The sequence below is a fragment of the Mustela putorius genome, unplaced genomic scaffold, assembly GCF_011764305.1.
Source record: "Mustela putorius furo isolate JIRA1106 unplaced genomic scaffold, ASM1176430v1.1 tig00003858_pilon_pilon_pilon, whole genome shotgun sequence".
Classification (NCBI taxonomy): Eukaryota; Metazoa; Chordata; class Mammalia; order Carnivora; family Mustelidae; genus Mustela; species Mustela putorius.
The window spans coordinates 4,493,469-4,514,871 of NW_025422010.1; the positions used below are offsets into that span (position 1 = coordinate 4,493,469).

Genomic DNA, 21,403 nt, shown 5'->3' on the forward strand with positions numbered 1-21,403 from the left:
GGGAGTGTAAAACGGTGCAGCTGCTGTGGAAAACAGAATGGAGGTCCCTCAAAAAAGTAAGCCTAAAACTACGTAGGACCCAGTAGTTCCACTCTGGGTGTAGATTCCCGCAGAACTGAAAGCAGGGACTTTACTTACACACTTTACACCTGTGTCCGTAGCCGTATCAGTCACAAGAGCAGGGTACAAGCAGACCAAGGGTCATCAGCTAACTCATGGATAAAAACAGACTGATGGGGGCACCTGGGTGGCTCAGTGGGTTAAAGCCTCTGCCTTCAGCTCAGGTCATGATCTCAGGGTCATGATCTCAGGGTCATGGGATCGAGCCCCACATCGGGCTCTCTGCTCGGCAGGGAGGCTGCTTCTTCCCTCTCTCTCTGCCTGCCTCTCTGCCTACTTGTGATCTCTCTCTATCAAATAAATAAATAAAATATTTTAAATTATTATTTTTTATTTTTAAAGATTTTATTTATTTATTTGACAGAGATCACAAGTAGGCAAAGAGGCAGGCAGAGAGAGAGAGGGAAGGAAGCAGGCTTCCCACTGAGCAGAGAGCCTGATGCGGGGCTCAATCCCAGGACCCTGGGATCATGACCTGAGCCGAAGGCAGAGGCTTTAACCCACTGAGCCACCCAGGCGCCCCCCCAAAATAATTTAAAACAATGGACTGATGAATGGACAAAAATATGGGATGGCCATACAAAAATATGGGATGGCCATACAGTGGCACCCTATGGGGTCATAAAAAGGAAGGAGATTCTGACGTGCTTTACGACGAGGATGGACCTTGGGGACATTATGCTTGGTGAAACAAGACAGACACAAACTATAGGAGTCCACTGACATGAGATACCCTAGAAGAGTCAGATCTATGGAGACAGAAGGTATCAGAGGGGGATGCAAGGGGCTGGGGGAGGAGGAAATGGAGGGGTCATGTTTAGTGGGGACAGAGTTGTATTTAGATAACAACGCTCTGGAGGTGGATGCTGGGGATGGTTGTTCAACACCTTGAATGTGTTAAATGCCACTGAACTGGACACTTGAAATGGCTAAAATGGCGAATTTGTATCTTTCACGTATGCTTATACGTATTTAACAATTAAAGAAAGGCTGGGGTACCTGGGTGGCTCAGTCAGTCAAACGTCTGCCTTTGGCTCAGCTCACAATCCCACGGTCCCAGGATCAAGTCCTGGATGGTTCTCCCTGCTCAGTGGGGAGTCTGCTTCTCCCTCTCTGTCCACGTGCCACTCCCCCTGCTTATGCTCTCTGTCAAATAAATAAATAAAATCTTAAAAAACAAAAACAAAAACAAAGAAAGCCTGGACTATCCATAATCCACAAGAGCTGTTCTGTTAATCTAGGATTGACTGAGTCCCAACCTGTCTCTAAACCAGGGTTTTTTAACATGGAAATTTCATTCTGCGGGGCCATTGGGCAGTGCCTGCCCAGAGACACTCTGGATGTCTCCTTTGGAGGCACTTTCTGGTGCAAAGGACAGTCCCAGCACAGAATGATTGTGCCCAGACATCACAGAGTCACAAGCCCCAAGTATTTGGAGCCCCACATAGCTGTGCAGCAGCTAGACCAGTGAGCGTTCTTCCTGGTTGGAGCTGCTCTCTTGGTGCTTCTTGCCCCAGACTGAGTCCACCCCAGGCTCTTTCTACAAGCTTCTCTGGTGTCCAGGGACCCAGACTCAGCCATGAGGCAGGCTGTCCAGCCCACCAGCCTGAGCAGTGTGTCTTAAACCCTGGGGATTGCTGGTGACTGCCCTGGGTCTGGGGTTTAGGACCCCTGGAAGATGCTTCTCCAAGCACTTGAGCCCTGGCCAGTCCAGCTAGTTCCTGTGCCCCTCTTTTGTTGGTATAGCTTTATTTAGGTGTCCCGACTCTCCAGGAGGGCCACTTAGCTCTGGGAGGGCCCCCACCAGCCCCCTCTCTCTTTTGGAGGAGGCAAAGTTGTGGTGTGAGGTAGGGAGCATGGAGTGACATGTTCACCCGGTCACCTGTCAAAGTGGCGGCCACACAGTATTGGTTGAGATACAGCTTCTGCTCTAGGAGAATGCATGTTCCCACAGATGTCGGTCACTCTGCTGGCCAGGGTCTTGGCAGGATTTACCAGGGTTGGGGGGCCGAGGGGCTTGAGACAGGCTCCACAAAGGCAAACCACCCTGATGGTGGGTCCAGATGCCTATACCCCACTCAGGAACCAGGTCTCCCAGGCCCAAGGGTCACTCTGGGAGAAAGCAGCCATTTCTCAGCAGGGCAGCCATCCCCTGGACCCCAAATGCAGAATTGCAGGTGACCAGAGGGGAGGCACCATACTGTGGAAGTCCGTCTCCACATGTTCTGGAAGAAGCGAGGCTGCAGAACAAGAGAACAGACCGCTGGGTGCTGGGGCTGTGGCAGGGGGTGCTGGCCAAGAGGTAGGAGGGTGTTTCCGGGGGTGGAATTTTGTCACGGTTCACACAACCATCTCCGAAGGAGGGTGACTATTACTGGATGTAAGTTCTCCTACGACATATAAAGAACCTGCCAGCCCCTTTCTTCTGAGCCCACTCTAGTGTCCTTTCTCCTCTTGCCCCCTTCCACTCTCTTTGCTCTCTGCCCCTGGAACTGACCCGAGCAGCGTGTGGAGGAATGACCATCGGATTTATTATTCCTGATTAGCAAACAGCAGGTTCTTGTTCTTTACTTCTCCAGCGAGGGAAGGGGGAAGTCGGGTTCGCAGGTTATGGATGGGAAAGGTGTGTGCCACTGTGGGCTTCTCCCCTGTGGCTGCGGACTTGGGCAGAATCCAGTCCCCCCCCCGCCACTGTCTGCCCATCGGACACCTGACATCTGTCTAGTCTACAAGGAGAAGGAGGAGCATTTCATGAGGAATTGTTGCCCTCCCCATCTGCTGGAGTGGTCACTCCCATGTTCTAGATAAGAAAGTTACAAGCTCCGGATGTCTCAGAATTCACCTCAGATCCTGGGAGCCTTCGCTTCCCAGAGGAAGGTGCCAAGTGCCTACCCTTCAACCCTGGTGGCAGCCAGGGAAATCTTAGTTTAACGTTTAAGCTGAGCACTGGCTCCCTGGGGGTTGCTGTGCCTCCCCTCATTGTGGCCTCTGTTTGAAATCTCCAAAATAGGGGGTGCCTGGGTGGTTCAGTCCTTAAGTGTCTGCCTTCAGCTCAGGTCATGATTCCAGGCTCCTGGGATCAAGCACCTCTTTGGGCTTCTTGCTCAGTAGGAAGCCTGCTTCTCCCTCTCCCACTCCCCCTGCTTGTGTTCCCTCTCTCGCTGTGTCTCTGTCAAATAAATACATGAAATCTTTTTTTAAAAAAATGAAATCTCAGACGCCTGAGTGGCCCAGTGCGTTAAAGCCTCTGCCTTCAGTTCAGGTCGTGATCCCAGGGTCCTGGGATGGAGCCCCGCATCGGGCTCTCTGCTCAGCAGGGAGCCTGCTTCCCTTCCTCTCTCTCTGCCTGCCTCTCTGCCTCCTTGTGATCTGCCTGTCAAATAAATAAATAAAATCTTAAAAAAAAAAAATCTCCAAAATAGAAAACCACACCAATGGTTTGATAAATTCTCAAGATTTATAAATTGTTATGTTGCAGAATAAAGAATTCTCACAATAGCCGCACCTAAACTTGGTTGATACAGCAAAATGTAAGGCTATAATAGAATAAAATCCTCCCGACATTTAAACACTGGTTGCAAATGCAATAAAAACACTTCTAAATATTTAACAAGAATGACAAGCCTAACGTAGGGATCTGAAAATATCTTAACATCTTAGGAAAGACACACACACGCATACACACGATATGAGATTCACTAAAGCTGATACTAAAAGTGCTGATCTGTTTCATTTCTCCCTGGGCTGCTGCTTATTTTTGCTTAGGTGTGTTCTCAGCACCCCGACGGCTCAGACTACCTACGAGGCCAGCAGGCAGCTCAGCTCTGGGCTGGGCACTGCAGGAGGGCCCAACGCAGTCACTGAGTAAGGCTGGCCAACCCTGGCCTACTCGGTGACAACTCTTCTCCATCACTCTTGATCAGAACCCCGTCTCTCATATTCCCTGAGATGAAGGATTCTTTGGCTTTCATGTGGATGGGAGGTCCAGATCTGCTGTCCATTTATTTGGAAATAGGGCCTGGTGTGTCAGGATGAATAAGCTTCTTCGTGAGCATCTCATCACACCTTGCAAATTTGGGGAGCCCTGTGCAGGACTGGAGGGAGTTGTGGCTGGTTGCTCCCTCCTGGCCATGGCAAGAGGCCCAGGTCCTGCCCCAGGCTCCTTCCCCCAAGTCCTGGGGCCTCAGTTTTCTGTGCTCTTTCTTGCTACACAGAGAAAAACAAGGATGAGTCTTATTTTGTAAAGGATGAAAATATTTGGACTTTCCTCCCTCACCCAGTGGGGTCCGTGTCCCTTTTCTGATACCATGGCCTGCTGGTTTGTTGGATGAGCTCTTGGAGGGCTGTTGTAAAAAGCCTGATTCTCCTGAGACCGTCATGCTGAGAGGTCACGCAAAGGTGCTCCCGTCGATAGTGCCTGCTGTGTCTAGCCCTCCCCAGGCTCTGCCGGCCCACCAAGCTTCCCAGCTTCCTGACCCCTGGATGCCACATGCATGGAAGGCTACTATACACTGCTAAGTTTGGGCTGGTTTATTAATGCCGCGACAGATCATTGCAATAGGATGAAACCAAATGACTTGATTTCCTAACATTCCACTTTTTTTTAAAAAGATTTTATTTATTTATTTGACAGACAGAGATCACAAGTAGGCAGAGAAGCAGGCAGAGAGAGAAGAGGAAGCAGGCTCCCCGCTGAGCAGAGAGCTGGATACTGGGCTCCATCCCAGGACCGTGGGATCATGACCAGGTGCCCCTCCATTTTTTTTTTTTTTTAAGAGGCAGGGAGGGGCAGAGGGAGAGGGAGAGAGAATCTTAAGAAGGTTCCATGCCCAGTGCAGAGCCTGATGCAGGGTCTGATCTCACAACCCAGAGATCATGGCTTGATTTGAAATCAAGAGTTGGATGCTTGGGCGCCTGGGTGGCTCAGTGGGTTAAGCTGCTGCCTTCGGCTCAGGTCATGATCTCAGAGTCCTGGGATCGAGTCCCGCATCGGGCTCTCTGCTGAGCAGAGAGCCTGCTTCCCTCTCTCTCTCTCTGCCTGCCTCTCCATCTACTTGTGATTTCTCTCTGTCAAATAAATAAATAAAATCTTTAAAAAAAAAAAAAAAAAGAGTTGGATGCTTGACCGCTGAGCGGGTCCCCAGGCCCCCCCACTATCATTCCACATACTAAAAAAAAAAAAAAACCACACACACACACAATAAATTACAGCACCTTGGGGCGCCAGGGTGGCTCAGTGGGTTAAGCCGCTGCCTCAGCTCAGGTCATGATCTCAGGGTCCTGAGATCGAGGCCCACATCGGGCTCTCTGCTCAGCAGGCAGCCTATTTCCCTCTCTCTCTCTCTGACTGCCTCTCTGCCTACTTGTGATCTGTCAAATAAATTTTAAAAAAATCTTTAAACACAGCATCTTGTCTCAGTCCGTTCAGGCTGCTCTAACAAAATACCACAGACGGGTGGCTTATGAGTAACAGAAATTCATTTCTCACTGTTCTGGAGACTAGACGTCCAAGATTAAGGCAGAGCCAGTGTCTGGTGAGAGCCCAATTCCTGGATCCTCATGTGGTGGAAGGGCAGGGGGGCTCCTGGGGTCTCTTATAAGGCGCTAATCCCATTCACAAAGGCTCCACCCCGTAACCTAAGCACCTTCTAGAGGCCCCATCCTAGTACCATCACCTGCGGGGTTAGGTCTCAACCTATGAACTTCTGGGAGGACACAGACATGCAGCCCACAGCAATCTTCAGGCACGCTTGGCCTACTTCACTATTACAATACTTTTCTGGTCTACTTCCTGTTACCTTGTACCATTTGAGTGTCAATGAGACTTCTTCGCCCATCAGAATCTTGTGTGTTTGAATAGATGACGGTGACCATAGTCTTGCTGCCTGACGCATCCCAGGCCCGTGTGCAAGGCCCCTTGGCCCTCAGCACTGCTCTTGGCCCCTCTGAATGCCTCCTGGTTTGGCGGCAGTAACAAGATTCCCCACATCTGCCCCTAGGGGCCAGCACCCATGAATACTCCTGGCTCTTTGGGCCCGAGGTCCCAGAGGTTGAGGCCCAAGGGTGTCTATTGGTGGCACATGGGATATACTTTACTGAACCTGCTCCGAGATCTGAGAGCCCACCATGGGTGCTGGGTGGACGGGTGGAGCAGCTCTGGGCCCACTCCTGGCAGGGATGGAGGCCAAAGCATTTCCTCGGCAGGCCCTGAGCACCTTTTCTCAGCTGAGCCCTACTTCCTCCGGTCTGGGGCTCCATCTCCTGCTTGGATTTTTTTTTCCCGCAGGGATTCCTTAAGCTCAGGTTTAGGACTGCCTCTGCAGAACTGACAGTCCTGTACTTGGGGGGCACGTCTCTGGGCGGGTTGGGCGTATGTCTGCTCCACTCACCAGCCACTGCCTGGCTCTCAGCCTCTTGCTCCACTCTGTCCGGCCCAGGTGCTTCCTTCTCGCCGGGCTCCCAAGCTGGAGAGCTTGGCCCCAGGGGGAGCTGAGTCGAGGCAGGAGTGAGCTTGGTGATGCTGAGGGATAGGAGTGGGCCAGATGTGGGGATGCGGGGGGTTCCCCCCACAGCACTGCCACCCTCCCCCGCTCTTGAGCCACAGACTGGGGGAGGAGTCGCCCCGAAGCACAGGTGCACAACCAGCTCAGCTGTAAGGTTCCCCTCTGTGCCAGCTCGTCTTTGAAACCAGGCTTTGCCATGAAGTTCTAGCTAGTTGAGTATCAAGCATTTCTAAAGAACCCCCTGAAGGAATGTTTTTTTCTTTGTGCAAACAGTCCTTTTGTGCAGAGGGTGTTCTGCGGCTTCTTGGCACAGACACAGGTGGGTAACACCTGATTGAACATCACTCACTCGGGAGCGTAAAGACACGCACGGCACGTCAGCACCAAGCCAGCCGGCCGAGCGGGCATGCCAAGGTCTCCCGGGACACTGCGCCTCAGCAAGCCCTTCATCAGTGAAGCCTCAGTGTCAGAGCGCCCCGTCCGGCTTCCCAGGGCTCGCCCCCCTGTCACACACCAAGCCTGGTCTGCGTATTTCCCAAAGGCATGGCGGCCTGACGTCGTCCCACCTGTGAAACGGAGAAAGCACAAGAAAAGGTGGAGAATTCTCAGTGTCCCCACGGCCGCCCCTGTCCATGTCCTGGTCTGTCCCCAGCCTCCAGCTTGCCTGAGAGGGACCCGGCCTGCAGGGGATGCTGGGTAAGCGCTGTACCCCCTGCCTATGGTAACCATGGGCCTGGAAGAGGATGGGTGGAAGATTCCCGAGGCGGGCTCTCACCAGAGGTACACGGTGGGCTGTTCACTTGCCTGGGCTGGCTAGTCGGAATGGCATAGCTGCTTGCCTTGCCGGGGAGGTGACCTGGAGAGAGGACCTGCTGCAGCCCAGTCTGTCCTGCTGATGAGAGGCACACTTGGCCCCAGAGGCGGTGACTGGGGGTGCTTTGTCTCCCCAGTAGAACATCAATTCCCACCCTGGGCCATGAAAGGCTCCGCAAAGAGTACCCCAAGGCCACTCCTGCTGGCCCTGAAGAGGCTGGGTAGACCCCAGGAGCTGAGAGCTTCAGTCCTAGAGCATGAGGCTCTGGATTCTTCTAACAACCAGGAGGGCTGAAAGAGGTGCCTACTCCTACTGACCCCTAACTATAGCCTGTGAGGCTCCAACCAGGGGCCCTGGCCACACGATGCCCACACTCCTGACCCATGGAAGCTCTTCCAATGAGGATAGAATGGCAGAACACATTTAGCAGAGCCAGAACCGCACATAAGAAATTGCATCGCGGAGCGCTTGGGTGGCTCAGTGGGTTAAAGCCTCTGCCTTCGGCTCAGGTCATGATTTCAGGGTCCTGGGATCGAGCCCCACATCGGGCTCTCTGCTCAGCAGTGATCCTGCTTCCCCCTCTCTCTGCCTGCCTCTCTGCCTACTTGTGATCTCTCTGTCAAATAAATAAAATCTTAAAAAAAAAAAAAAAAAAGAAAGAAAGAAAGAAAGAAATTGCATCGCTACTCCGAACGAGTTTTCTCTGGTTGTGAGCAGCCTCTTCACTAAGAGAGGGTCTTGTTTTGCCTTTTTTTTTTTTTTTAAAGATTTTATTTATGTGACACACACACAGAGAGAGAGAGAGAGAGCGCGCACAAGCATGGGGAGCAGGAGAGGGAGAACCAGGTTCCCGCTGAGCCAGGGACCTGATGTGGGACTCGATGCCAGGACGCTGGCATCATGACCTGAGCTGAAGGCAGACGCTCAACCGACTGAGCCACCCAGGCACTCCTCCACTAAGAGTATTAACAAAGAATTCTTCGAGACTGGTGAGCCTCTCTCCATGGATAGTTTGGACTAGAAAGCATCTTGCTGAGGGGGAGGACACCTGATGAGTGATGCTTGGCCAATGGGTCCCCCATCACTCACCTGGGGAACCTCAGGTCTCTGCTTGGCGCATTTCCTGCCTCCTGGGCACCTGAGCCACAGCCTTCCCCATCGCCCTGGATGTTAACATCGATGTCAGTGCTGCAGATTCACCACGGTTTGGCCACTGTGGATTGTGCTAAATTCAAGTGGCTCCTGAATGAAATGGGGCTTGAGTGTAAGTCCCAAAGAAGGTTGCCCAGTGAACAGCGCAAGTAGCTAGGAAAGGCACTTAGGAACTGGGCAGAAAATCCGAGGGCTGATTTCGCAAAACCATCCAGCTGCCACCGACAGAAGTGGCAGGGAGTGCGCTGGGCTGCTGGGCCTGGGGTGGGGGGTGGGGGTCTTGCTGAAAGAATCTGACTTGTGTGGCCTGAGATGCTTGAGATGCTCAGATGCTGCCTCCCCACCCTTGGCCCAGCCCCCGAGGTACCATGGGGACAGGCAGACCCTGCCTGTCAGCAACCGTGATTGCTGTTGGCCTGCAGAGGGTTGACCAGGAGGGAGTGGGGATTCCCACACGGCCTGAAGGGAAGGCCAGGAGGCCTGGCCCAAGCTCTGCTCTCATTCTTTTGTCTGTTTAACAGGTTGAGGAACACCAGCAGTAACTGGACTTCCAAGGACAAGTTTTACTGACGGGCAGGAGGCATGTGGAAAGATCTTTAAGGAAAAGCAGGACTTTTTGAATAATGGTGAAGTGAAAAGTGGAGAAAACTCTATCAGGGGGTGTGGGAGGCCCTCTTACCACCTCTGCCTGAGGCCATGCCCAGAGCAGCCTTCACCTCATGGAGCCCCACCTGTACAGACACCTCACACGGCCTGCGGCCTGCGGGAGATCTGGGCTACGCTGAGCTTTCTGGCCTGTAAGGACCATGGCAAGACTATGGCTTCCCCTCACCCCGGTTCTTCCGGATCCATCCAGGCTCCTCTTCCTGGCTGGCGGGACTACACCGTACGTATTTACCATGGTTTGCTTCTCTGTCCATTCTCCTGTCAACCCATTTGGGTTGTTTCTGGTTTGGCACTCTTAGGAATAAAGCCACTATGAGCATCCACACAAAGGAAAAAAAAAGCCAATCCCAGAACATTCAGGGCCCTAAATTTACATCAAAGGGACCGACCCTGAGAGTGCATGCATCCTTCTGGTAAAGGGCAACCTTGGATCCACACAGAGGCTCCTCCTCGTAGAGCACCTGCCTGTACTGTGGGACGGCCACAGGCACAGTGCTCTGCCCACTCTGCAGCCCATCCTGGAAGCTCAGGGAGATCGGCTTAAGCCCTTCCAGCAAGGGGCTCACACAGCTCTTGGAAGATGGCAGAGCCCCCCTGCACACCTGAGCCTCGTGGCACAGCCAGCCCCCAACACTGGGTCAGGTCTGAGGAATGACTCAGCCTGGGGAACATGACAAGAACCATCTGAAGCTTTGCAAACAGGAAGTACCCTCCCCAGGCTGGGTGTCCGAGCTGGGCCCCTGTTTCTCCTTTACGCCCCGGGAGTTTGAGACTGGTCGGGTCTGTGGTGATTTGCTAATCAGATCCTGCTGATGGAGGCCATGTTGTGCAAAACTGTGGGCCCCACAGCGGGCACAGAAGAGGGCTCCCAACACACAGTAGTGTTTCTAGGAAGTCGGTGCTGCTGCAATTCCAGGGGGCTCGGCTGAGCAGATCCAAATCCTGGCCACTAGTCTTTTCACACGACATCCAGAAGGCCTGCATGGCCTTGGAAACTACTTGCCTTAGCCACACAGCCCCATCAGGCACACAGGACTAGTAAGGCTCTGCCGGCCCAATTTGGCCCCCCGTACGCCACGATTTGGCCACAAGATGTCCCTGAGACACTGCTCACCAGCACATGACCTCTGTAAGGAGTCATTCACTTGTGATCCTCCACACAGCTCTGCTTGTGCCTTCAACATGAAGGTGAGGGCCAGGTAGGGACTCTGGGTCCGCGTCTGCCAACACCACCTCCCTACCATCTCCAGGGGCAAGGCACCCAAAGTCTCACCTCAGACATTCTGGAAGCATCTCTGGGTTTAATAAATCTCATGCCGACTTGCAGTGCCCTGTCCCTTTGTCTGGAACACACACCTCTGTGGCTGTTTTTGTAAATGCGGTGATTCTACCAGAGGGTTAGTCACCAAGATTCTTGATGAGCTGATGACACAGGCCTACGTAGGGGTGGGGGCACCACTTTCTCAGCCATTGGGTTTCAAAGCCTCTCGAGGTGGCACCAGACCCGTGCCCAGCGCCTCGGAGTCAGAGCTGACGCAGGGGGCTGGCACCCCCACAGGGGCCTCCCAGCCTCGGCAGTGGGTTGTAGCAGGGCTGCTGGGAGGGCGTGCAAAGTAACTGAGGAGACTCACATCTCCCCTCCCGCCCCACAGGCAGACAGGTGTGCCCCTCCCCCTCTGTGCAGCACAGCACACTCTTCAGAAAGTGCTCTCGAGCACTGCATGCTGTCACCACTCACTCCGTGCTCACAGCTGTGCTCTAACAAGGAGGCCAGGGATGCTCGGAGACTCTTCAGACCATTCTTTGCCATTGGGCACCAGCCCGTGGCTGCCCCGCCACAGAAGGGATTTGCAGAGGCTCACCTTTCAAAATAAGCCCCCACAACCAGCACCCCAACTAACTTTGGTGGGGTAAACAGAGAAAAGAGGAAGATGAGAAAAGGGACTGAGCCAACTATAGCCAGGTTCCAGAACACCCTCAGCACGTGGCCTCTTGGGGGAGCCATGCGGGGCTCTGGCTTGGTGAGGCCCCTCTTCACTCTCTCTGACCCTACAGCCTCCCTGTGAGGAGCACCCCAAATGTGGCTGACTTGGCAGTTTTCCTCACATCCATGAGGTTCGAGAGCCTGCAGCCTAAACAAAGCCCTTCCTTCTGACATTTGTCGTGCGCAGATCCTTCTGGATGTGTCCTCCCAACATCCAGTGATGTGGCCACAGGATACTCGGGGGCCAGTGTGGCCCCTCCCAGGGGTGTTGGAGGACACTCGCCAGCACCTCCAGCCAATGGGGTCCATGTGGGCCAGTCCCCAGGATGGGCCTCTGGGAGCTCCAACGGTATACTGTCCCCTAGGGAGTGGCCTTGTCCCTGGGGAGGCTGGGCAGAAGATCAGCAGTATGGTGGGGTCTTTCCTCAAGGGGCCTGGGTGGTGACTGAAGGGGTTGTGACTCTTTTGGTGGCCTGGGTCACGTATCTATTGGCTCAATCCAGAATACTTCCGCTCAAGCTAAACCTGATCGGGCTGTCACTTGCACTCCTAGGGCCCTAAGGCCACCAGCCCACGCCCGCACCTCTGCCAGTCTGGCTGCTGGTGTCTGTGGCTGCTCACCACCCAACCACGTCTACTCCCTCTTGGGCAGTTAAGGCCACTGCTAGGCCTTGCCACTCGGAGACCCAGTGACTCCACTGCGTTTCGAGATCCTCGTTCTGTGGCAGTGGCTCCAGCCGACCTGCAGAGAGGAGAAATCACAAGAGCTCTCCACGGATACTGGGCTCCCCTTGCAGATGTACTCCTCAAGGTCATGGGGAAAGGCTTCTGTGGAGGGCTGGCAGTGCTCATTTGTTGAGTCCCCTCAAATACCACAATCCCCCCGAACCCCGTGGCTCACTCCCTCTGCAGCATGCTGAGGTGGCTCTGGCAGTTAACAGTCCTCAGAGAACCCACCCTGTGGTCCAGGTTTCAACCCAGCAACCACACCCTGGGGCCCTTTCTTAGTCCTCAGGCTGCAGCAAGCCCAGACCCTCTGTGAGTGGTCCTGTTTCCATGGATCTGGCCTCATGCGTTTCATATCCCCGCCACCTGGATCCCACACGTGTTCTCCAGATTTCTATCTGCATGAAGTTCTTCTGGAGCGTAGCCACCTCATCACGGGCCACACTTCGTACCTCACCCTTTGGAGCCCTCCTGGGGCCTGAGTCTAGTTATAAGCAAAGCCAGTGTGGGGGAAGGTGGTCAGGAGTGTCTCACAGGGGCCCTGCCCCCGGAGGTTCCATTCCGGTCCTTCAGGTAAAGGAAGACTGACCTCTTCAGGCAGAGACCGAAGGGGGGCTCTTCTGGCAAAAAAGGCAGTGGAACAAAGGGGTTGGAGGCGGCCCAGCTTCCTCAGTGACTGCCCACAGCCCCCTACCCAATTTCCAGGGTCCTATTCCTTCCCAACCAACAGCCCAGCTTTAAAAGATGCCTTGACGGGGGCGCCTGGGTGGCTCAGTGGGTTAAGCCGCTGCCTTCAGCTCAGGTCATGATCTCAGGGTCCTGGGATCTCATTGGGCTCTCTGCTCGGCAGGGAGCCTGCTTCCCTCTCTGCCTACTTGTGATCTCTCTTTGTCAAATAAATAAATAAAATCTTTAAAAAAAAAAAAAAAAAAAAGATGCCCTGACGGCAGGGCCTGGTAAGGAGACTATGGACGCACCAGCTGCTTTGGCTGTTCATCCCGTTGCCCCAGGTGCACAGTGCTAGCTCTGTGTCGTTGGTAGCCGTGTTGGCCGCACTTAATTCTGCCATACTTTCCACCCACGGCACCTTGCCGTCTTTGGTCTTTCTCTTTTGGGGGCGGTGCTTCCTCCCATGGATCCCACACTTGGCCTGCCCCTGAGCCACAAGGTCTCCCTGCCTCTGCCCTCACCCACAGCCCACACTCTTCCTGCCTTGCTCCCCCAAGGGGTCTGGTCACTTCTTTCTACTGGTTCTGGCTTCAGCCCTGAGCATCGGGAGCTCCTGGCCTGCCTCAGAGTGAGGAGCCAACGGAGTCCGCAGGACCTGGGGGCCGCATTCACTGTCCCCCAGTGGCCAGGGGTCAATTGCCCTGCCCAGCAGAAGGTCTGAGGAGAGCTCTCAGAGCTGACCCGAAGGGAGAATCCAGGGTGTCACCTTGGAGCCCAGGGGTTTGCATCTAGAGGTTTATTGTAAAGCAGGCCCAAGCTGGCCTCTCACCTGGGCCATAGCTAGCCAGGCGTCTGGCCCAGTTACTCTTGTAAGCTGTAAAGTCACTGTCATACAGGTGCTGCATTTCACAAAAGGAAACACGCACCTTGGGTGGAAAACAAAGACTCCACAGACCAAGTACCTCTTGTAACTGGAGGAGGGGAACTGCGGCTGGCTGTTGCAGGGGTCCTGAGGTTCCACACGCCTGGGTCAGGCCACAGCATGGGCACCCACCTCCCTGCCCTCTGCGTGGCCCAACAATGGAGCAGACATGTCACTGTGGGTCGGGTAGAGGGACCAGATGCTGATCCGCTGATCCCCAGATCCTGCGGCCAGCAAGCCATCTGCGGCAAAGGCCACACAGTGGACTGTGGCACTGTGGAAGCGTAGTACAGCCAGTGGCTTCATCGTCCGCCAGTGAAACACTCGGACCCGGTGGTCCCAGCCCGCAGTGGCCAGGATCTTGCAGTCTGGCCGGATCTTGACATCAGCGATCCCAGGATTCGTGAGTTCATGAGTTCTGCACACCTAGAAGATCAAGAGCAGCAGAGAGAACCACAAAATGGCTTTTAAGACTTGTCCCAGGGGCTCCCACCTGTGGGCAGTTCTGGTCTGGCAGGCAGAACAAGGAGGGAAAATGCAGGCTGCCAAGATGGCCGTAAGCTCCTGCAAACTTACCCCCTACATCCCAAGAGCCAGGCACAGACCCACTGAGGGAAGCAGCCTAACTGCTGCCCTTGGCCGAGCCCTTGCATAAGACTTCAGGCCCTTCCCTCAGAGAGCCCCCGAGGTCCCGCAGAGCTGCTCCCCTACACAAGGCCTGAGAGGAACTCAAGGGCTGATCTATTTCTCTGCCTGTCAGGCCTTCAGGAAAGACCTCAGTGGGCTGGGTCCTAGGTTTGCTCATCACAGAAATACACTGCGCTTTGGCGTCTAAGCAAGATGCATCTCCAGCTTGAGAGCAGCATAAACTCATGCCTACCCACAGCATGAGGAGGATGAGAGACACCAAGTCCATCTTTAGCGACAGGGCTGACGGGCCACCAAGCGGAGAGCCAGTGGGCACAGGCAGGACCAACAGTGAAGGTGCAGAATGCAGGAGCTCCTGCAGGGCCTGCCACACTGGCCATAGCCAAAACCTTAGTCCCTAGCTTGGTTCTGAGTGGAGGGCAGGCAAAACAAAACATGGAGGTACACAGGCGTGTTCTATCTGCACGGAGACACTGGGAGCCAACCTCTTTCTGGACACTGAGTGCTCCCATAGTCAGTGCTGGGTGATGACCCCTTACCGACACATGCCTCCCTGCCAGCAGGTATGGAATCAGAGCTGCCTTTGTGGTCACAGCTATTCATGATTACATGGCACTGTCTCATGCATTGCAATCTGGCATCTCCATTGCGTCCATTGCGATGAACACTAAATGACAAAGGCACTTTGCCATCATTGTGACAATACACAGTAGCCACTTCCTTCTACTGATTCTGGGTGTACCACAAGCTCTTATTGACCTCAAGTTGCCTTTGCTGTCCCTTACCAGCATACCGTTTTCTCCTAGTTCACTTCCCCAGCAGGAGCTCCTGCAAACAGGGGAAAAGGGAGAAACACAGAAAAGCCATTTGCGATATTCCTTGGAAGCAACAGAAATTGTCACCAAGGATTTCTTTTGCCATGATTTAATAAAATAAAACCTCATGAATCAGTTATCTCCATAAGACAAGAACATGAAGCAAAACATAGAGGAAGAAAACTGAACTGACAGAGTTCAGGCAAGAACAGGAAGACCTCAAAGAAATGGAGGGGATCGGGAAATGGCAGAAGGAGACTGGAACAAGACAGTAAAAAGAGGAATGATACAAAGTGAGCAAAGTGAAAGGGAAAACAGAGTTACAATGGACTAGAGAGAAAACAGCAGACATGGAAGAAAGGCAGCGGTGCTCTAACATTCAGTAGTTTAGAAAATCAATTGTTAATTTCTAGAAAAACTGAAGCCTTATGATCCAGATCCAAAGACAGGTTACAGGATGGTCAATTTTAAGATACACCTTAGGAAATCACTGGACTTGACAGCTTAAAAAGTCCTTTTGATAGTCAGAAAAAGAGCATGTCAATTGTGAGGTAGGGTTTGGCTGTCCTCAAAATGTTCCACAGCCACATCTGTGGCAGAAGACAGCAGAGGCTGCAAAGGCAGGCATGGTCCAAGAATTGTATATCCAGCCAAACTGCTGCTCAAGTATAAAAACAATGGACAAGCATTTTTGAACATGTAAGAACTTAAAGAATCTGCTCCAGTAAGCTCTTCTTGAAGGACTGGAAGATTAACTCCAGTGTCATGAGAGATAACCAGAGAACTTTAGTAGATGATCTGTTAAAAGCAAGGAATCTATTTACCAGTGGGATTAGGTCTAAAACAATACATGGATTATGGCTACAGAACCAGTTATGTAAATAACCAAAATATGGGAGCATAGTGAGATAGGCTGTTTGTTAAATTCACTGATTTGCTCATCTTTTGTCATTTGGGGCATAACATACAATAGTCAACTTCATACTTGAGAGATTATCTGACAATCCACTGTGAGTAATGACAAAAACAACATGACTTTCTTCCCCAACCCTGACACTAGATGCCATGTTTTCCTAGTATCTGCCCTTGTATTTTTCCATAAATATACTCAACAGATTTATAATTAGATTCCAAAGTTAAATCCAGATCTGTGCTACGTGTAAGAGAGACACAGAAAGACTGACTTGACTGGCAAAGATGTACCAGAAGAGTGTTGACAACAGAGACAGGAGTCCAGTGTCAGTAACAGGACACACTAAATACAGAGGAAAAAGCGAGAAGACAGACATTGGTAAGTATGGTAATACTTACCAATGACAAAGGGTACAATTCGCAATTAAGAGCTATGACTCTCCGTTCTAGAGACAAACGGGCATATCATTCGCGAACCAAGAGCAACAGGAATGTGGCTATGATGGAGTAACTGGTACCAGACCAGTCCTCATGCTATAGACCAGCATCAAACTGGACAAAAGATACCAAGCAACTTCATGGACAGCAGGAGGGGAGGGGCAGCTGATGGGGTGAGCCTCACAAACACTCTGGCAGCAACCTGCCCAGGGACATGTCCCAGCCATGAAATCTAGGTGTGCACAGAGGCCACATGAAGCTGAAGAGGCAGAGACCAGAGTGTGGAGGCAGCTGGAGTGGCTAGATTTGTGGGGTGAGCCAGTAGCATGGAGGGAACTGGGGAAGGGATTGAAACCCGCATCTGGGTTCCCCATCAGTCCTTGTGTGAGAGCTGGGCTGTGCCTGCTCAGGACACCACATGAGGTTTCCCAGACAGGGACTACAACAGGGTGAGATGGAACAGATACAGGAGATCAGTTGTGACCCTGGGTCCAGCCAGCCCAAGCAAATATACCACCTGACAACCCAGCACTGGTTGGGACGCCACAGTGGTCTTGCTTCAGGAATAAGGGTCACATGTTCGGGTAGGGCCCACACTGGAACAATGCTAGAGACGGAGCTCTCCGTGGCCTAAAGGAGAGGCAGAGTTCAGAAGGTGAGTCCTACCACATCAGAGGAGCCTGGGAAGGACCCTGGGCTTTCCACGTATCTTCCCTGACAGAACATAAAGCCAAACTGCCACAAATTCAAGGTGAACAGCCAGTAACTGAACTACCTGCCTGCAAGAACAAAAGTAAATATCCTTCAGAGCAAAAGATTAGAGTTCGGAGTCTCCACCACGTATCACTTACAGTGTTGAGCACACAAACAGAAAAATTATTGGACATGCAAAGAAGCAAGAATATATGTCCCACAGTCAACTGGAAAAAAAAAAGCGGTTAATAGAAACTGGCCCAGAATGGCACAGATGTTGAACATATCAGACAAAAACTTTAAAGCAGCTATTTAAGTATGTTCAAAAAAAAAAATGAAAGAAAATGCATTCAAGTAATTATAAAGAATAATTTCCCTGATGAGTGAACAGACAGGAATTATTAGCAGAAAAATAAAGATTATAGAAAAGAACCAACTCAGAACAGCCAACATATTATGTTAAAGGAGAAGAACAAAGTCAGAGGCCTGACTCTACCTGACTTCAGGACTTACTATAAAGCTGTAGTGGTCAAGACAGTGTGGTACTGATGAAAGAAGAGACAGATCAAAGAAGCAGCACAGAGAGCCCAGAAACAGACCCACATAAACAGAGTCAAGTCATCCTGGACAAAGGAGCAAAAGAAACATAACGAAGGGAAAGATACTCTTTTTAACAAGCAGTGCAGGAAAAACTGGACATCCACGTGCAAAAATAGGAGTCCAGACAAAGACCTCACTCCTCTAATTCACAAAAAGTAACTTGAAATGAATCACAGACCTGAAAATAAAACACACTATTAAAATCATAAAAGATAACAAAGGACAAAAACCTAGACGACCTTGGGCTTGGCAATGACATTTTATTTTAGTTTTAGGGTTTTTTTTTTAAAGATTTTATTTATTTTTGTGTGTGTGAGAGAGAGGCAGCACGTTACCTTTGAGCAGGAGCAGTGGGATGGGCAGAGGGAGAAGCAGACTCCTCACTGAACAGGGAGCCTGATGCTGGACTTGATCCCAGGACTCTGGGATCATGACCTAAGCTGAAGTCAGGTGCTTAACCGACTGAGCCACTCAGGGACCCAGCAATAACATTTTAGACACAATACCAAAAGGCACGATCCATGAAAGAAAGAACTGATATGCGAAGCTTCACTAAAATTGTAATTTTCTGCTCCGTGAAAGATATTGGCAAGATAATGAAAAGACAAGCTACAGAACAGGAGAAAATGTTTGCATAAGACACATCTGATAAAGGACTATTAACCCAAATGTACAAAGAACCCTTAAGATTCAACAATAAGAAAACAAACGACCTGACTAAAATATGGGCAAATGACCTTAACACACACTTCTCCAAAGAAGATCAATACATGGCAGTAAGCACATGAAATGTGCTTCTGTCATACATTATCAGGGAAATGCACAATAGAATAACAACTAATATAACACTGTACCTCAACTGTATTTCAGTAGTAGTGACAAGGAAAAAAACCAGATACCACTATACACTTGTTAGAATGGCCCAAGTCCAGAACACTGACAATACCAAATGTTCATGAGGATGTAGAGCTACAGGAACTCTCCTTCACTGCTGGTGGGAATGCAAAATGCTACAGCCACTTTGGAAGGCAGCTTGATGGTATCTTAACAAAACTAAACATACTCTCACCAGGTGATCCGAAACGGCATGCTTTGGTATTTACCCAAAGGAGCTAAAAATTTATATCCATACAAAAACCTGTGGGGTGCCTGGATGGCTCAGTTAAGCTTCCGACCCTTGCTTTCAGCTCAGCTCATGATCTCAGGCTCATGAGATCGAGCCCGGAGTTAATCTCTGTGCTGGGTGTGGAGCCTGCTTAAGAGTCTCTCTTCTCCCCCCACTCTGGTCCCCACCATGCCAAATACCATACATCAGTGTCTACAGCAGCTTTACTCGTAACTGCTAAAACCTGGAAGCAACCAAGATGTCCTTTAATAGGTGAACAGGTAGATAAACTATGATGCATCCAGACAATGGAATTTCAGTGCTAAAAAGAAATGAGTCGTCAAACTATAAAAGACACAGAGGACCTTTAAATGTGTATTACTCACTGAAAGAGGCCAATCCAAAAAGGCAACAGACTGTATGATTCCAGCCTTATAATGTTCTGGAAAAGGCAAAACCAAACCACAAAGACAGCAAGAGAAATCAGTGGTTGTCAAGGGTCAGTGTGGGAGGAGGCATGACCAGGTAGAACACAGAGGATTTTTAGGGCAGTGAAAACACGGTGTGTGATACTGTAATGGTGGATATACATCATTATACATTTGTCTAAACCCACAGAATGCACACCACTAAAAGTGAACTTACTGTGAACTGTAGACTCGGGGTGATAATGTGTCAGTGGATATCTGTCTGTTGTACCAGTTGTCCCACTTTGGTGTGCTGTCCATAATGGAGGAGGCCGTGCACGCACAGGGGTGAGGGGCAAGGGGCATGCGGGATATGTCTGTACCTTCCTCTCAATTTTGCTGTGAACCTAAAACTGTTCTGAAAAAAAACAGTCTTTTATTTAAACAAAAGAAGAAGAGGGGCACCTGGGTGGCTTAGTTGCTTTAAGTTCTACCTTCAGCTCAGGTCATGATCCTGGAGTCCTGGGATTGAGCCCCGCATCAGGCTCCCTGCTCAGCAGAGAGCCTGCTTCTCCCTCTGCCCCTCATCCTGCTCGTGTCTGCTCTCCCTCCCTCTCTGTCTCACTCTCTCAAATAAATAAATAAAATCTTTAAAAAAAAAAAAAAAGAACCACAATAGAAAATGGAGAATGAAGCAGCTCAGTAACTGAAATGAAAAACTTGTGGGAGAGGCTTAGTTGCAGATTGTAAATAATTTTGAAAAGTCAGTTAACTAGAGGACATATCAATAAACATTATTCAATCTGAAGAACAGAGAGAGGAAAATGATTGAAGAAAACTGAACAGAGCCTCAGGGAGTATGGAATGATACCCAACTGTCTAATTTATGGGAGTTCCAGGAGAGTGAGACTACTGAAAACCACAGATGAACAAAACCTTGAAAGCCACCATGAAGTGAGAGGCATGGTGTGTTTAGGAATAATGATGAGATACAATGAATTCTTATTCGAAACTATGGACACCAGATGACAATGGAACAACACCTCTAAAGCGCATGAAGGAAAACAAAACCATTATCCCTAGATTGTTTTTTTTAAAAAAGAGGATGAAATAGGCTCTCTGCTCTTCCCCGTTTGACAGACAGCCACATCTTCAGGTGCAGTGCCAGCCACTTGCCTGAGACATGATGGTGAAGGTCGGAGTGAATGGATTTGGCTATACTGGGTACCTGGTCACCAGGGCTGCTTTTAACTCTGGTAAAGTGGATATTGTCACCATCAATGACCCTTTCATTGATCTCAACTACATGGTCTACATGTTCCAGTATGATTCTACCCATGGTAAATTCCACGGCACAGTCAAGGCTGAGAACGGGAAGCTTGTCATCAATGGGAAGTCCATCTCCATCTTCCAGGAACGAGATCCCACCAACATCAAATGGGGCGATGCTGGTGCTGAGTATGTTGTGGAGTCCAGTGGGGTCTTCACCACCATGGAGAAGGCTGGGGCTCACTTGAAGGGCGGGGCCAAGAGGGCCATCATCTCCACTTCTTCTGCTGACGCCCCCATGTTCATGATGGGTGTGAACCATGAGAAGTATGACAACTCCCTCAAGATTGTCAGCAATGCCTCCTGTACCACCAACTGCTTGGCTCCTCTGGCCAAGGTCATCCATGACAACTTCGGCATTGTGGAAGGACTCATGACCACCGTCCATGCCATCACTGCCACCCAGAAGACTATGGATGGCCCCTCTGGGAAGCTGTGGCGTGACGGCTGAGGGGCTGCCCAGAACATCATCCCTGCTTCCACTGGTGCGGCCAAGGCTGTAGGCAAGGTCATCCCTGAGCTGAATGGGAAGCTCACTGGCATGGCCTTCTGTGTCCCCACCCCCAATGTGTCTGTCGTGGATCTGACCTACCGCCTGGAGAAAGCTGCCAAATATGATGACGTCAAGAAGGAGGTGAAGCAGGCATCAGAGGGCCCCCTCAAGGGCATCCTGGGGTACACTGAGGACCAGGTTGTCTCCTGTGACTTCAACAGTGACACCCACTCCTCTACCTTCGATGCTGGAGCTGGCATTGCTCTCAATGACCACTTTGTCAAGCTCATTTCCTGGTATGACAATGAATTTGGTTACAGCAATCGGGTGGTGGACCACATGGTCCACATGGCCTCTAAGGAGTAAGAGCCCCCTGGACCACCAGCCCCAGCCAGAGCAAGAGGAAG

At 51.1% G+C, this 21,403-nt stretch overlaps 1 protein-coding gene and 1 pseudogene across 20 annotated transcripts in view; one reads left to right on the plus strand and one right to left on the minus strand.

Annotated features, from left to right (window-relative positions):
* Nucleotides 1-5,442: 5,442 nt before the first annotated feature.
* Nucleotides 5,443-21,403, minus strand: part of GNB1L (G protein subunit beta 1 like) — a 68,812-nt gene continuing 52,851 nt past the window's right edge. For 16 of the 20 annotated variants that reach the window (XM_013051341.2, XM_045065320.1, XM_013051346.2 and 13 more), the window contains one exon: nt 13,416-13,982. In XM_013051341.2, the coding sequence (XP_012906795.1) occupies nt 13,665-13,982 (318 nt within the window). In that variant the 3' untranslated portion in view covers nt 13,416-13,664. Of the gene's footprint in view, nt 7,190-8,290; nt 11,982-13,415; nt 13,983-19,412; nt 19,593-21,403 lie in introns of those variants that run through there. The other 4 variants (XR_001177880.2, XR_001177881.2, XM_045065311.1 and 1 more) reach the window with 4 other exon arrangements.
* LOC106004835 lies at nt 20,346-21,362 on the plus strand (annotated as a pseudogene).